We start from the raw sequence: 16,106 nt of genomic DNA, 5'->3' as shown, positions 1-16,106 counted from the left end.
TTCTTTTATATGAAGCTTCCGTAATGTGAAACTCAACTGTGTAATGAAGAATAATTTAGAAAAACACATTAAAAATGCTAGTCACAATGCAAAAATAGCATCTGCAGGCTGCTGTTGGGGGGATGGGTGAGAGGGGGGGGGGGAGGGAGGGGGGAGGGAGTGGGGGGGAGAGAGAGGGAGGGAGAGAGAGAGAGAGAGAGAGAGAGAGAGAGATATGAGGTGGGCGGGGGAATTAATTTGAGAAGAATCTATATATAATTAAAATGTGTCTAAAGGCAAACATCCCGCTGACCAAACTAGGTATGTTGAAGGTGCGTAACTGCAGTTTTATTTTGGACTAAGAGTGCAACATTAGAATAGAAACGGTATCTGGATTCCTATAACTTTTTAGATGTTACTAACACAAGTACTTGTGCCAAGGCCACAGTAGATCCTCTAAAAGATTACAACATAAAAATTAATGTTGTGCATTTAGTATCAGACTCTGCTGCACACATACATACAAGGGATCTTGTTTTGACACAAAGCGTTGACTGGACACCACTTAATACATTACAAATGCTGGGCATACAAAATGAACTTTGTAGGTGACATTTTCATAAAAAGAACTAAGGGAGTTAAATGTTATTGTCAGTAAAGTGAAAACAGTGTCTCTGCACTATTTCAAAATGAAAAGTGCAGTCCTTCTGTTCATTTAAGAGAAATTTCTTCACTTGCCAAAAAAGCTTTTTCCTAATCCGGTCATCACAAAATGGAATTTTTGGTTCAATGCAGTGCACTGCTTGAACACACTTACCTGCAATCAGCAAATTTTCCGGATAATTGGAAACCAAAAATACTGTCATTGAGCTCTGTTTTGATCATTTTAAAAATGAAACTGTGTTACATTTAATCTTCTTACAATGCAAATTGGGAAGCGACATGTGTCAGTTCAATTACAACACTAGAAGGCACAAATTACCTGTTTACATATTTGTTATGAGAGGAACTTAAAAAGTATCAAATTACTAGAAAATAAATTCTGGAGATTGTCTTTCAACAGGCACTATTAATTGTTTCGACACATTCCAAAATGAGGCACAAAAATCATTGGGAAAAGGGGGGGGGGGGCCATTATATATAAAAAATAAAAAAATTGAAAAGCTCTTTAACCCTACAGTCTGTTCTGAACGATTCTGCTGCTGTAAACACAGCAAACGAAATTCCATGATATGAAAGTTTTTTTGAAATGTCTTCACCATTCCACCGACAAGTTAACTGATTGAGATGTGATAAGAAGCCCGATACAGTGAAACTGCTACCCTGTGAAAAACTTAAAAACAATGAATTTGGAAGAGCTGCTTTATATGCAATTTGGGCACCCATCAAGAGAGTTGATGTGGAGAGATACTTCTCAATGTACAATTTAGTTGTAAGTGACAGATGAAGGTCAATGATGCCAAACACTATTGAGACAACTTCAATGCATTCAATGGGCGAACATTTTTGTATAGGCCTATAATGTACATTAATTTAAGAGAGAACTAACCTTACAGTATCGTGTTACACAAATAATCAATTTCCTCCCTTTAAAAAAATCTCAGCAAAAAAGAGCGATACACCTGGAGTGAGTACACTGATATGGTTGGTGCGTACTACGTAGCACACCACAATGGACGAGCTGCACAGTGAGTTTATCAACAACAATATCCTAATCGCCGTATCCTGCATCATACGACCTTTGCTGCTGTGTACCAACGTCTGCGTGAGACCGGGTCATTTAGCAGATTATCTGGACAGGGACGCCGTCGCACGGTAAGAACGCTGCAATTTGACGAAGCTGTCTTGCAGCATGTGGAGCGGGATCCTTCAATCAGCACTCGTGCAATTGCACGTAACATGGAGACGAATCAGACGAAAGTAAGAACAGTCCTTCGAGAGCAATTGTTACCTCCATTTCACTTACAGCGTGTCCACAACCTGGAACCAGTTGATTATCCACCCAGAGCACAGTTTTCACAGTGGTACCTGGAACAGTGTGAAATGCATCCTACATTTCCATCCTCTGTGTTGTCTACTGATGAAGCAACGTTCGGGCGTGATGGAGTCTTCAACATGAACAATTCGCATGTTTGGAGTGAGGATAACCCACATTCCACAGTTACTAGCGCTCATCAAGTGCGGTTCTTCATTAATGTGTGGGTCGGTGTTGTTGGGAACTGTTTAATTGGGCCATATCTGCTACCTAGGCCATTAAATGGCAGGCACTATTACAATTTTCTCGCCAGAGCATTGTCGGAATTGCTGGAAGATGTCCTGCTCGCTACAAGACAACACATGTGGTTCCAACACGACAGGGCGCCGGCACATTTCAGTCATCGTGTGCGTCGATTCCTGGACCGATGGTTCCCAGAAACTTGGATTGGCAGAGGTGGTCCTGTACCATGGCCTGCTCGATTCCCAGATATGTCCCCTCTGAACTTTTTTGTGCAACCTTGTTTACGCAACTCCTGTTGCATCAGAAGAGGATCTGGTTGCTCGGATAGTAGCAGCAGCAGGAACAATTCAGGATACTCCTGGGGTTTTTGCCCGTGTCAGACAGAACATGATCCGTCGGTGTAATCTTTGTTTATGTGTTAATGGGTTGTCTTTTGGTCATAAAAAATGGAAATGTGTTTGTTGGTTTAATTAATTTGCCACCAGAGAAACCTTCCTCTACCGGTTTAAATACACCTCATAGGAAAAAATGACATTAGGGGAAAATATTTGTTTTGATGTCCCCTACAACCTCCCAGAGTTTGTTGGTTTAAATATTTTTCAACCTGTATTCATTAATGAAATTTACCATAAATAAAGCCACCACAATATGAGAAGAATAGTGAAATCCATACCTAAAACATTAGCAGTTCAATGCATTTTTGCAAAAGGATTTCATTGGAGATTGCTCAATTGATAGAACAATTGTGACACACATTTCTTCTTGAGTTTTCTTGCATCTGCAATGTAGCCCATCTTTAACACTGCCTGAAACAAAAGCACATTTCTCTCAGCAAGCAGGGTTGTTTTATGAGGTGGACCCTTGCAAAAGTGATCTCTAAACACATCCATCATCTCTGCCGTTGTTTATCTTGTATGTGGAGGTTGGAAAACTCACACACATGCCACTAATTCTTTCCCTATATTGTAACAATGTATACTCTCAGTAGCCAGTTTGAGACGAGAAACAATACAATACTGAAACAAAGAAATACTATGATGACAGCAATGCTTTTTGTCGGCTTCACAGCAAATATTCCAATAAAACAATTATTTCCTCAAATACAGAGAAGCAAAACAGATACGGGTACTTCTCAGGCACTCTATAGGCACTGTTGATTCATCAGTCAAAATAAAAAAGGACACTCTCACGTACCTTCTCCAGAATCTTCGTACACAGAGGATTGGGATTTTCTACAAGAACGTGCAGCCCCTGGTATATGCTTTGCCTTACTTGAGGAGTTTCCATATCCTTTGCCAACCGAAGAATCATTGTTGATATCCAGTGCTGCAGTACACTGGGAGGAATCTGGGCCCAAAATTTTGAGGCTATCTGGGATATTTTCTGAAATGAAGAAGCAGGACATACAACTGACGGTATTAAGAAAAATAATCATAGCCACAAACAAAAGCTTTTGAAATTGACAACACAGATATAACAATTATTTTTATTGCTCACAGCAATTTGTAATTCTTCTCTCTTTTTTTGTGACCACTAACAAAATCCAAAAATCTCAGAAGCTGACAGGTTAGCTAACAGAAGGCAGAACCACCATACTTGCTTGGCAGTGTGAAGCAGTCCCGCGGTTCTGTTAGAAGTCCGGAAAGCCTTCCATGGTGGGTGAGATGTAGCAGTCTCTCTCACAGACATGGCTCATCTTACTTCCTTCTTTTTCCCTGTACTGTTTGTTGTCAGTGAAAATGTACTAAACATATGACCTCATTCCACTAGCATTCTACCTGTCTCACCTTATGGCCTCCACCTCTAAAAGTTAGCTGAAGAATCGCAAAGCTATGAAATATTCTTCTCGGTATTATAGCAGAAATGGGCAGGTTCAACATTCTTTTTTTCCTCAGGTCCACTTACACTTAGATGAACAAAACGATTACAGAAATGTGCAATCTCACCGCAAAGTTTTACAACCACGTTACGAATAGCATGAAATACTCACTCTGAAAGCAACACTCCTGACAGTAGGGTTGACATTCACCAGCAAATCACTGAACACATTGTGCTGTTTAGCGAGATACTCATTGTTTTTCACAATATCCTGCCTGGGTCTTTCCAAAGGGTAGGCATCAGCCAGTATCTCTGTAGCACTACACTTGACATTACTGCTGGAGCTCTGTAACAGAGTAAAGAGAAACAGATGCAATTTTTAATAAAACTGTACACAAAGAAATCACAGAATAAAAACTTATAAAGTATATCAAATAAAATAAATCAAAGGCAGACATAGTATTACATAGCCATAACAAGAGGGGATCCAAGTGGCGTTTCAGATGTGACAAAACAGTCTCGCATTGAAAACATCTTGTAAGACAACTGCAGTGATGATATTGTGAGTTTTTGCATTTTCGACCTCAGCTGCTTTTATCAGCTAACAAGCAATCTGTCTGGGCCCAGTTCGCCAATTTCAGCTTTGAGCCATTTACAAATGGACATACACATGTATGTTATACTAATCATACAATTTGTTAAGTTGTCTGCATATATGAAACTGAATGGCAAATATGTGCCACAACTATGGTGGTTGAAGTACAATTTGTGGTGTGTACTTGACCAATTAAATAAGAATAATCTTCACAAGGATTTAAAGTCACTTAGTCTTGTACAAAATGATGTGCATTATTCAGGAACACAGATTTTCAATAACTTTCCAGCAGCCATAAAAAGGTTAACAGCCAATGAAATTCAGTTTAAGAGGAGCCTAAAGGATTTATTGGTGGTCAACTCCTTCTACTCCATTGATGAATTTCTCAGTAGAACCAACTGATTTGTATATAAAAGTACAATATAACTTCTACACAATTTCAGTGCAGTAATGTGTTCATTGTAAATAAGTGTGTGTGTGTGTGTGTGTGTGTGTGTGTGTGTGTGTGTAAGTACAATTTAACTTCTGCACCATTTCAGTGCAGTAACTGTGTTCATTGTAAGTAAGTATTGTCGTAGTTGTATTACACGTTTATTACCTTATAAATAAATTAAAAAAAACTTTTTTATTTTAAATTCAGTGCATTAGTATTTGTAAAATGATTCTTTCATATAGTGTTGATTAAAAAATGATGATCATTCCACTTGGGACCTGTGGAATGGTACATTAGCTTATTTGTTTGAGTTGTAAATATTTGTCATGTATTGTTGTTTTTCTGACAAGTTCTACACCCTGGAGGACCTCCTCACTACGGATCAATTGGAATGAAAGTAAATCTAATCTAATCTAATCCAATTGAAAATGGCTCAAACTGAAATCATATGGCTGCAGTTAAATGAAACGATGTTCGTTATACGTACAACCTATGAGGGAAATAGATACGGCATGGCTTCTAGGACATTTTTTTGATTGTGACAAACACAGGATGGTATGCCCTGTCCTCCAATGTCTGTGCTGGCTCATCTTAGCAGGAGAAGTATCTGAATGTCACCAATAAGGTCAGAAGGCCTCAACACTAATATGGGGATCTTTTGGGCTGACCCACTTCAATTTTCTTCATACTTTGGTATTTTAAGATCAGTGCTGGACATCAGATTTCAGATTTTCCAAAATATCTTTGTGATATTTCCATATGCCATTTTATACTAAACATTTAGAGTATTTTTACTAGAGCCACTTATAGTTTAGTGCATAGCATTCTAGTCATGTGATTGGGAAGCTGCTGGTTAGATTTACATCTATAATCTGCAAACCACTGTGATGTGTGTGCATCCCATTGTGCCAATTATCAGGGCTTTGTCCATTCCATTCACATATGGAGCGAGAGAAGAATGATTGCTTATATTCCTCTGGGTGTGTTGTAATTAGTCTGATACTGTGTTCATGGTCCCTACGAGAGCAATATATAGGGCATAGTACTGTATTCCTAGAGTCATCACTTACAGTCTGTTCTAGAAGCTTTTCAGTAGATCCTCAAGCGATAGTTCGTGTCTGTCTTCAAGTGTCTCCCAGGTCAAATTTTTCAACAAATTTGTGACATTTTTCCATGGGTCAAACAAACTTGTGACCATTCTCCTGTCTCCTTTCTTTGAATCTATTTAATATTCCCCATTACTTCTATTTGGTGCAGGTCCTACACACTTGCTCGTTCTAGGACAAGTCGCACAAGTGTTTTGTAGGCAGCTTCCTTTGTAAACTGATTAGTGATTGCATTATTGTTCCATTTCATCTTCCTACAAATTGCGACATTCAGATATTTGTAATTATATGTTAGCAGATTCTAACTGTGATTCATTCGAACTACATTCATACGTTAATACATTTAATGTAATGTGTTGTATACAATGTTATATTCCTGAACATTTGAAACAGGCTGCCAATCTTTGCACCATTTTGAAATCTTACCTCGATCTGATTGAGAATCTGTGTGGTTTCTTTCAGACAGTACTTAATTATAGATGACTGCATCATTCTGTGAAAAGTCTGAGGTTACTATTAATATTATCCATAAGGTCATTAATATACAACATGAATAGCACAGCTCCCAAGGCATTTCTGTGAGACACACCTGAAGTTATCTCTAAATCTGTTGATGACTTAAGATCCCCTTATTTGACCACTCAAGACTTTTTTTATGAGGATACTTCAGATCAAACATTTCCACTTACAAACTGCACACACGAAACATGAGTGTTTACTGATATTTCATGTGGTAGACGACACAGCATTAAACCTTATATTGCATTAGGAAGCACATCAGTGCGACTCTGCCATCTATGGCAGTGCTCGGATGCAATCATGACCCAACAATTGTGCAATTATTTATAAACAGTTTAGGTATCTGAGCCTGTTTAAGTTTAAAAATCAACCAGCCATAGAATTACAGCCACACAAAAGTCTCCCACAACAGGAATTGAAACATTAAACTCAGATACATGCTTTATATCATGGGTGGGCAACCAGTGTTAAAAACAGCACTTGCCTTACTGTCTTGTGTTTTCCAGAGTTCTTACAGTCTTATTTGGGTCAAGTAGCTGCTTCTTTACAATACTTGTTATTTTTTGTAGACTCAAAACTTTCCAGACCACTTTTGATCAGTTATGACAAGACACACAAGTTATTTACTGCTTACTGCTTATGTTTGTGCTACACATTGACAGATTGCAAACAATGGCAGCAAGCGACAATGACATGAAAATTATCAACTACTCGCAAAATGTGCTGATTTGAACAGTGGCAGCAGGGATCATAAATCGTTGAACAAACTATTTATCTTTCATAAGTCATCAGGTTTCCCTGGCGACATGCTGTCATCTTTGAAAATGTGGTTTTCTGCTAGTTATCAATATTGTACTCGCACGAAATTTTCATCAGGGAATACCTGATGAAGATCATGACTTAAGCAATTGAAATATCATGCAAATACAGTGTGGATTACCTGCAGAAAACCTGATTTTCCAAGACACTTACTTACCCATTGTCTGTTTGTATGTAAAGTTTTATGCCAGTTGTTTGTTAACTTCGTGTAAGTGTTTCCGTGCATGTTTATTGAGTGCATTCTCAAAATACCTGGCGTTAAAAGAAAAAAGTACACACAGAATGCCATCAATTTTCAAAGAAATGGATGGAAGATTATTTCTTTGTTATGTACAAAGATAAATCTTGATGAAAGAAATTTCCGACTTTTGCTGCAATGGGGCATTGAAATAACTCAGTGACAGCAGATGATAATTTGTACCAGAACGAGATATGAACCCAGATTTTCCACTTTATGTGAGCAGTCACTTTAACTGTTTCAGCTATCTGAGCACATCCCCCATCCAACCTAGTGTCCCCTGACAATTATGCTGTTCACTTGCAGTCCTACTGTATTCCTGTGAGAGGCTGGACATTAACTGCACATCTGTGGTGAAAGTTCGATACGCTGTCAGGCTCATACATCATAGATGTATGGTGTTTGTTCTTCTGGACATACCTATACAAAAATAAACCTGTTTGCTTGTTGTGTAGTGAATCACTATTTCCTGCGAAGGAATACACTATGAAAATCCGCTTTTTATGAAACACACTGGTCAACAAACAGCGCAGCTGCAGAAAGACAAATTTAAAATATTAATTTCCAATTTGGACATTCAATGTTGGTTGCTGTACACCTTATCTGTAGTGTAGCCCTGATAATCAGTACTAGGTTGTGAGGTTTTTAGTTTTAATTTGAAAGTACGAATGCTACACAAGGCTCTTCATTTCTGTTTGGTATGGGCATTGCTAGCAAGACACTACTAATGGCTCTTCACTGAGTTCACTGCATTTGCGATGTTAGATTCATGCAATGTTGCCATATTTCAGTTTTTCATTTTCTTCTCAGCGATATCAATTTTACTGTTTTCCAGGTAAACATAAAACGAATCTACTCTCAAAAAAGAGCTTTCTGAGACAATTTGTTGGCATGATGTGTTGGGAAAGGGGTTCATTCACATTGGTGCATTACCTCATAAACATTAATGTCACGGGCACTATAGTTTTGACTTCATGTGCTGGGAGCATTGCTGTCATATCACGTGGCGAGGCAGCCTGTGAACTTTTTCAGGCACATGGGTCACCAAAGGTTGCCCATGTCTGCCCCAGACCATGGTCAAATGCCCAAAATACGGACTAACCAAAGTTGTAATTAATGGCCAAGAAAGCTTGCATTGTGTGAAAGAACTGTATATTGGAACATTCTGTTGTGGGTAGCTGTGGCAAGGAGACGTGGTGGGCTCCCTCTCATAATACTGTGGCAGTGACTTAAATCTGTGCAGGAAAGAACAATGGAAGTGTTGCTAAATACTGGAATGCTGCATTTCAGTGTGCCAGTTTATTTCTCCATGTGCTTGAACTATGAAATTTCAACAACAGACAAGTGTAGAATCAAAGCTATGTACTTTATGGATTCTACAGCAGTTCTCTTTGTTTTCATTTTGAGCAACACGTATTAAATTTAAGCTGCACTTCTGAGTGCTCATTATAACACACAGCCTACCCCAACAGCAGTAATTCTGTCATACTGAAAGTCATTAATTTAAACACTAAAAAGAATCTATTTCCTTATCTGATCTCTGTGGTTCAACTTGAAAGTGAATTCCACCAGCATCAATAATATTTGTGTCCACTGTAATGGAAGGCTATGTAACACATAACCAGGTACTAATTTGCATTTATCAAATTAATATTCTTCAAGTACAGGTGACTAAAAGTGATCAACATGTATCACGTAGGCTATCTGCTGAATCTAAACTAAACTGCTCAAAAAATGTTTTGTGCAACGTTAATATTTGCAAATATGTGTTGGCCTAGATCTAAGGAAAACAGGAAATGGAAGAATAAGCATTATGAAACCAAAAAATAGCTCATTGAAATAATAATAATAATAATAATAATAATAATAATAATAATACACAACATTTATTACCAGATACCCAGAATTAAAATTTTTAACAGAACAACGACTAGCTGATCAGATCCGTGTAATAATCAAAAATAACAGGATACCCCAGTCAGAATTAGATAACATCAAACAACAAGTACAACAAATACTGGAACAAAATAATGTGCAATCAGAAGAAGAAGAAAATACAGTAATGGACTCAAACATCCCAAAGCAAACAAACAAAGAACAACGCGCATCAATTAAACAATCAGAGGAAAACGAAATCTTAAGACAGCCACCAGAACAAGCACAAATAGAACACAAAGTGACACACATGTTAGATATAGAAGAAAAATTTCAGCTGACATATATAAAATACAAAGACACAAATACAGACATTAGACCATTCTTGCATAGACCGCCAAATAACCCACAAGTCGAAACAACAATAAAAACTATCAACACAATCATACACAACAAAATAAATGAAAACACAACTATGGAAGAGTTACAACTACTGGTTTATATAGGAGCACTCACTACACTAAATATACACACTAGGCAGAGATCAGAACCAACCAACACACAGAAGATACCCACAAAACCAGCGTGGCAACACAGGCTACAGATCAGAATAGAAAAACTGAGAAAAGACATCGGACAGCTAACACAATTTATAAGAAATGAAATCTCAGAAAAAAACGAAAAAGGTTAGGTAAAATCTCACAACAAGTAGCGACAGAGCAATTAGATGAAAAGAAGCAGAAATTACAAGCATTGGCCAAACGACTTAGAAGATACAAAAAAAGTGAAAATAGAAGGAAACAAAACCAAACATTCAACACAAACCAAAAGAAATTTTACCAGACAATAGATAACACACACATTAAAATAAACAATCCACCAAACATAACAGACATGGAACACTTTTGGAGCAACATATGGTCAAACCCGGTACAACATAACAGGCATGCATGGTGGATACAAGCAGAAACAGACACATACAAGATGATGCCACAAATGCCTGAAGTGATAATTTTGCAACATGAAGTCACCCAAGCAATTAATTCTACTCACAATTGGACAGCCCCTGGAAAAGATAAAATAGCAAATTTCTGGCTAAAGAAGTTCACCTCAACACATTCACATCTAACTAAATTATTTAACAGTTACATTGCAGACCCATACACATTCCCTGATACACTTACACAAGGAGTAACTTATCTGAAACCTAAAGATCAAGCAGACACAGCGAACCCAGCTAAATATCGCCCCATAACATGCCTACCAACAATATACAAAATATTAACTTCAGTCATTAAACAGAAATTAATGACACATACAACACAGAACAAAATTATAAATGAAGAACAAAAAGGCTGTTGCAAAGGAGCACGAGGATGTAAAGAGCAACTGATAATAGATGCAGAGGTGACATATCAAGCTAAAACTAAACAAAGATCACTACACTACGCATACATTGATTACCAAAAAGCTTTTGATAGTGTAACCCACTCATGGTTACTACAAATATTGGAAATATACAAAGTAGATACTAAATTGATACAGTTCCTAAACATAGTAATGAAAAATTGGAAAACCACACTTAATATCCAAACAAATTCAAATAATATCACATCACAGCCAATACAGATTAAGCGTGGAATATACCAAGGAGACTCATTAAGTCCTTTCTGGTTCTGCCTTGCTCTGAACCCACTATCCAACATGCTAAATAATACAAATTATGGATACAATATTACTGGAACATACCCACACAAAATCACACATTTGCTATACACGGATGATCTAAAACTACTGGCAGCAACAAATCAACAACTCAACCAATTACTAAAGACAACAGAAGTATTCAGCAATGATATAAGTATGGCTTTTGGAACAGACAAATGTAAGAAAAATAGCATAGTCAAGGGAAAACACACTAAACAAGAAGATTACATATTGGATAACCACAGCGACTGCATAGAAGCGATGGAAAAAACAGATGCCTATAAATATCTAGGATACAGACAAAAAATAGGAATAGATAATACAAATATTAAAGAAGAACTAAAAGAAAAATATAGACAAAGACTAACAAAAATACTGAAAACAGAATTGACAGCAAGAAACAAGACAAAAGCTATAAATACTTATGCCATACCAATATTGACCTACTCATTTGGAGTAGTGAAATGGAGTAACACAGACCTAGAAGCACTCAATACACTTACACGATCACAATGCCACAAATATAGAATACATCACATACATTCAGCAACAGGAAGATTCACATTAAGCAGAAAGGAAGGAGGAAGGGGATTTATCGACATAAAAACCTAAATTATGGACAGGTAGACAATTTAAGAAAATTCTTTATAGAACGAGCAGAAACTAGCAAAATACACAAAGCAATCACTCATATAAATACATCGGCTACACCACTGCAATTTCATAACCACTTCTACAACCCTTTAGATCACATAACATTAACAGATACGAAGAAAGTAAATTGGAAAAAGAAAACACTTCATGGCAAGCACCCGTATCATCTAACACAGCCACACATCGATCAAGATGCATCCAACACATGGCTAAGAAAAGGCAATATATACAGTGAGCCAGAAGGATTCAGGATTGCAATACAGGATCAAACAATAAACACCAGATATTACAGCAAGCATATTATTAAAAATCCCAGTACCACAACAGATAAATGCAGACTTTGCAAACAACAAATAGAAACAGTAGATCACATCACACGCGGATGTACAATACTAGCAAATACAGAATACCCCAGAAGACATGACAATGTCGCAAAAATAATACATCAACAGCTTGCCTTACAACATAAACTTACAAAACAACACGTTCCCACATACAAGTATGCACCACAAAATGTACTGGAGAATGATGAATACAAATTATACTGGAACAGAACCATTATAACAGATAAAACAACGCCACATAACAAACCTGACATCATACTCACCAATAAAAAGAGGAAATTAACACAACTAATCGAAATATCCATACCCAATACAACAAATATACAAAAGAAAACAGGAGAAAAAATTGAAAAATACATCCTACTGGCTGAGGAAGTCAAGGACATGTGGCATCAGGATAAAGTTGACATCATACCAATTATACTATCAACTACAGGAGTCATACCACACAATATCCACCAGTACATCAACGCAATACAGCTACATCCAAACATATATATACAACTACAAAAATCCGTAATAATTGATACATGTTCAATTACCCGAAAGTTCCTAAATGCAATATAACACATACCGTACAGTTAAAAGGAAGTGACGCTTGATCAAGGTCCGCGTCACTTTCCATTTTTAACCAGACTTAACGTCTGAGAAAGTAAAGAAATAATAATAATAATGTTTCAGTATTGCAGCCAGATCATGTTGACTTCTTGCCACAATATTTCGGCTGGCAACCGTCCAGTCATCTTCAGGTGAATGTCCGCCACTGGAGACTGCTAGTTCATGGTGTCGGCTTTACAGCAAAAATTGGCACGGAAACAAATGTGCATTGGCAGCTGGCACAAGAGCATCCTCTATCGAAATCCACACCCTCTGCAGATACTGTTCCATCTGTGGCATGCATAAAGGTGAAGCTGCACGTCCGTACTCTGCCGGAACACTCACTCACATCACTAAAAACAAGTGTCAGATGTCGCCAGACATTTCATTATGAATAAAATGTTTTCTCTCTCAGTAGAAATTGAAGAGATCACCGGGTCCCAAGCCCTTTCCAGTTGAAAGTCACTGTAACAATTTATTAGATTTTGTGCCAGATGTATTTACACATATTCTTTAATTGCTTAATCCCAAAAGGATCTCACAGGGGCCAAGATTTTTGAGGCAGAGTAGTTCATAGAGTGTCCTGTGGTAATACAATGCTCCAATAAAGCCCACATACTGGGCTGCGAAAGGCGAGTGTGGCGTTCATGTTCGATACACCTTTCGTGTACCGTACATATCGTCTGACCTATGTATGCTTTGCCACGCTGGCATGGAATTCTGTAAACGCCAGCCTTCTGCAGACCCAGATCATCATTTATTGGAGTGAGAAGGGCACTAGTCTTCGCCGGCAGCTGGAAGATTACTGTAACTTGATGTTTCCTTAGGATCCTGCCTACTGTAGATGAAAGGCTGCCAACTAATGGAAGGACCTCGCTGGACTTGACCAGCTACTTATCTTCTTGATATTGTGGGTGGTCACGTTACTTCTTCCTTAGCCCTGCACTCATCTGATGTGGAGAGTAGCCATTATCTTTGAATACCGACTGTAGGTGTTCCAGCTCCTTTGTAAGTCTGTCTCCATCAGAAACAACGTGAGCCTGGTGCACCATTGTTCTAAGGATGCCAGTGGTTTGTGAAAGGTGATGGCAGCTCGATGCTTTCAGATAAAGGTCTGTATTTGTGAGCTTACGATAGACAGAATGCCCTAATGGCCCATCCACTCTCCTAGTATCCAAGATGCCAAAAAATGGTAAGCAACCATCCTTCTCTGTTTCCATCATAAACTGGATGTTCTTGTGGATGGAATTTAGATGGTGCAAGAAGTGTGACAGTTCTTCTTCACTATGGGGACACATTACAAAAGTGTCATCTATATATCGCCAGAATATTCCCAGTCTGACTCCTGGTCCACAAGAACGTCCAGTTTATCATGGAAATAGAGATGGATGTCTTGGATACTAGGAAAGCAGATGGCTCATTAGGACATTCTTTCTACAGTAAGCCCACAATATGGACCTTTATCTGAAAGTGCTGAGCTGCCATCACGCTACACCAACAACAGGTGTCCAAAAAATGGCAAGCAACCATCCTTCTCTGTTTCCATCATAAACTGTATGTTCTTGTGGATGGAATTTAGATGGTGCACCGGGCTTATGTTGTTTCTGATGAGACAGCCTTACAAAGGAGCTAGAACATCTGCAGTCGGTATTCAAAGATAATGGTTACTCTCCACATCAGACTAGTGCAGCGCAAAGGAAGGAGAAATGTGACCACGCACAATACCAAGAACATAAGGAGCGAGTTCCCTCCATACGTTGGCAGCCTTTCCTCTATAGTAGGCAGGATTCTAAGGAAACATCAAGTTAAAGTAACCTTCTGGCTGGCGGTGAATATTAGTGCCCTTCTCGGTTCAATAAAGGACAATCTGGGTCTGTGGAGTGCTGGTATTTACAAAATTCCGTGCCAGTGTGGCAAAGTGTATAAGGTCAGACGATACGTACAGTACCTGAAAGGTGCGTTGAACATGAGCGCTACACTCGCCTTTCACAGCCCAGTATGTCAGCCATAGCGGAGCATTTTATTACCATAGGATACTCTATGGATTATTCTGCCACAAAAATCTTGGCCCCTGTGAGATCTTTTTGGGGTTAAGTAATTAAAGAATATGTGGAAATACTTCTGGCACAAAATCTCATAAATTTCAACTGGATAGGGCTTGAGACCCAGTGATTTCATCAATTTCTACTGAGAGAAAACATTTTATTAATAATGAAATGTCTGGTGACATCTGACGTTTGTTTTTAGTGACACGAGTGGGTGTTTCGACAGAGGACAGACATGCAGTTTCACCTTTACGCATGTACCTGCACGCCACAGTATTTGCAGAGAGCGTGGATTTCAACAGAGGACGCTCGCATGCTGGCTGCCAATGCACATGCATTGCCACACCTTTTTTGCTATAAAGCTGAAAATGTGAACTACCAGTCTCCAGTGGCGGGCACTCACGTGAAGAAGTCTACATGATCCGGCTGCAATCCTGAAACTTCACAGAATATTCAGTATGTCGGGAAAACTTCAAGAATCACAACAACAACAACAACAACAACAATCATCACCATCAAAATGAAGGGAATCTATTTGGGAATGTACCCCTGTGAAATCAAAATTGTGGGTAGGAAACATTCAATACCTCGTTGCTTGACCTCGTACATTGTAGCATGCTTGGATACTAACCAGTGTGCTGCCCACTCCGTGGCTGCAACATTTGCACTTATGTCCCACACCTTAATGGCAGCTCTCTTGAGGTGATGATGTGCTGCTGGTTTAAACCAGTTGTAAACATGCTCAATCAAATGAACTGGCTCATGAGGAGGTGCAGTACATTTATGAATTATCATATTGAAATATGAACCAACTTCTGAAATGTTAACTGTAGTACTGAACAACAGGTTCAAGAATGCTGCTCTAATAGTACACAGTCCTCAAATTACACTGAATAGTGATGAGAGGCATCTGCCATCTGTATATGATAATCATGGAGAACATGACTTACTCACATCCCTGCTGAACCCATACGATTACATGCTTCAAATGTGTGCTGGTACCTAACTGCCTCCACACACATTGTTAGTAGATATCATGCATACTTCAGTGCTTTTCTTTAACAGTTAATTTAAAAAATATAGCAAATATCAAAAATAACAAATGCCACTTTCTCAGTGATAGTAGATCAAAATATCCACTTGATATAAGAGGCAATGT

The 16,106-nt window shown here is 38.4% G+C and overlaps 1 protein-coding gene across 1 annotated transcript in view; it reads right to left on the bottom strand.

The window, feature by feature from the left end:
* LOC126480851 (uncharacterized) overlaps positions 1-16,106 on the bottom strand; it is a 173,602-nt gene that overhangs the window by 80,221 nt on the left and 77,275 nt on the right. Inside the window, exons 9-10 of the mRNA XM_050104213.1 lie at positions 4,188-4,361; positions 3,392-3,580 (exon numbers count right to left, since the gene is read on the bottom strand). Of these exons, the coding sequence (XP_049960170.1) occupies positions 3,392-3,580; positions 4,188-4,361 (363 nt within the window). The remainder of the gene's footprint in view (positions 1-3,391; positions 3,581-4,187; positions 4,362-16,106) is intronic.

The sequence above is a fragment of the Schistocerca serialis genome, chromosome 5 (genome assembly GCF_023864345.2).
Source record: "Schistocerca serialis cubense isolate TAMUIC-IGC-003099 chromosome 5, iqSchSeri2.2, whole genome shotgun sequence".
Taxonomy (NCBI): Eukaryota; Metazoa; Arthropoda; class Insecta; order Orthoptera; family Acrididae; genus Schistocerca; species Schistocerca serialis.
This window is presented reverse-complemented; position numbering and strand designations above follow the sequence as displayed.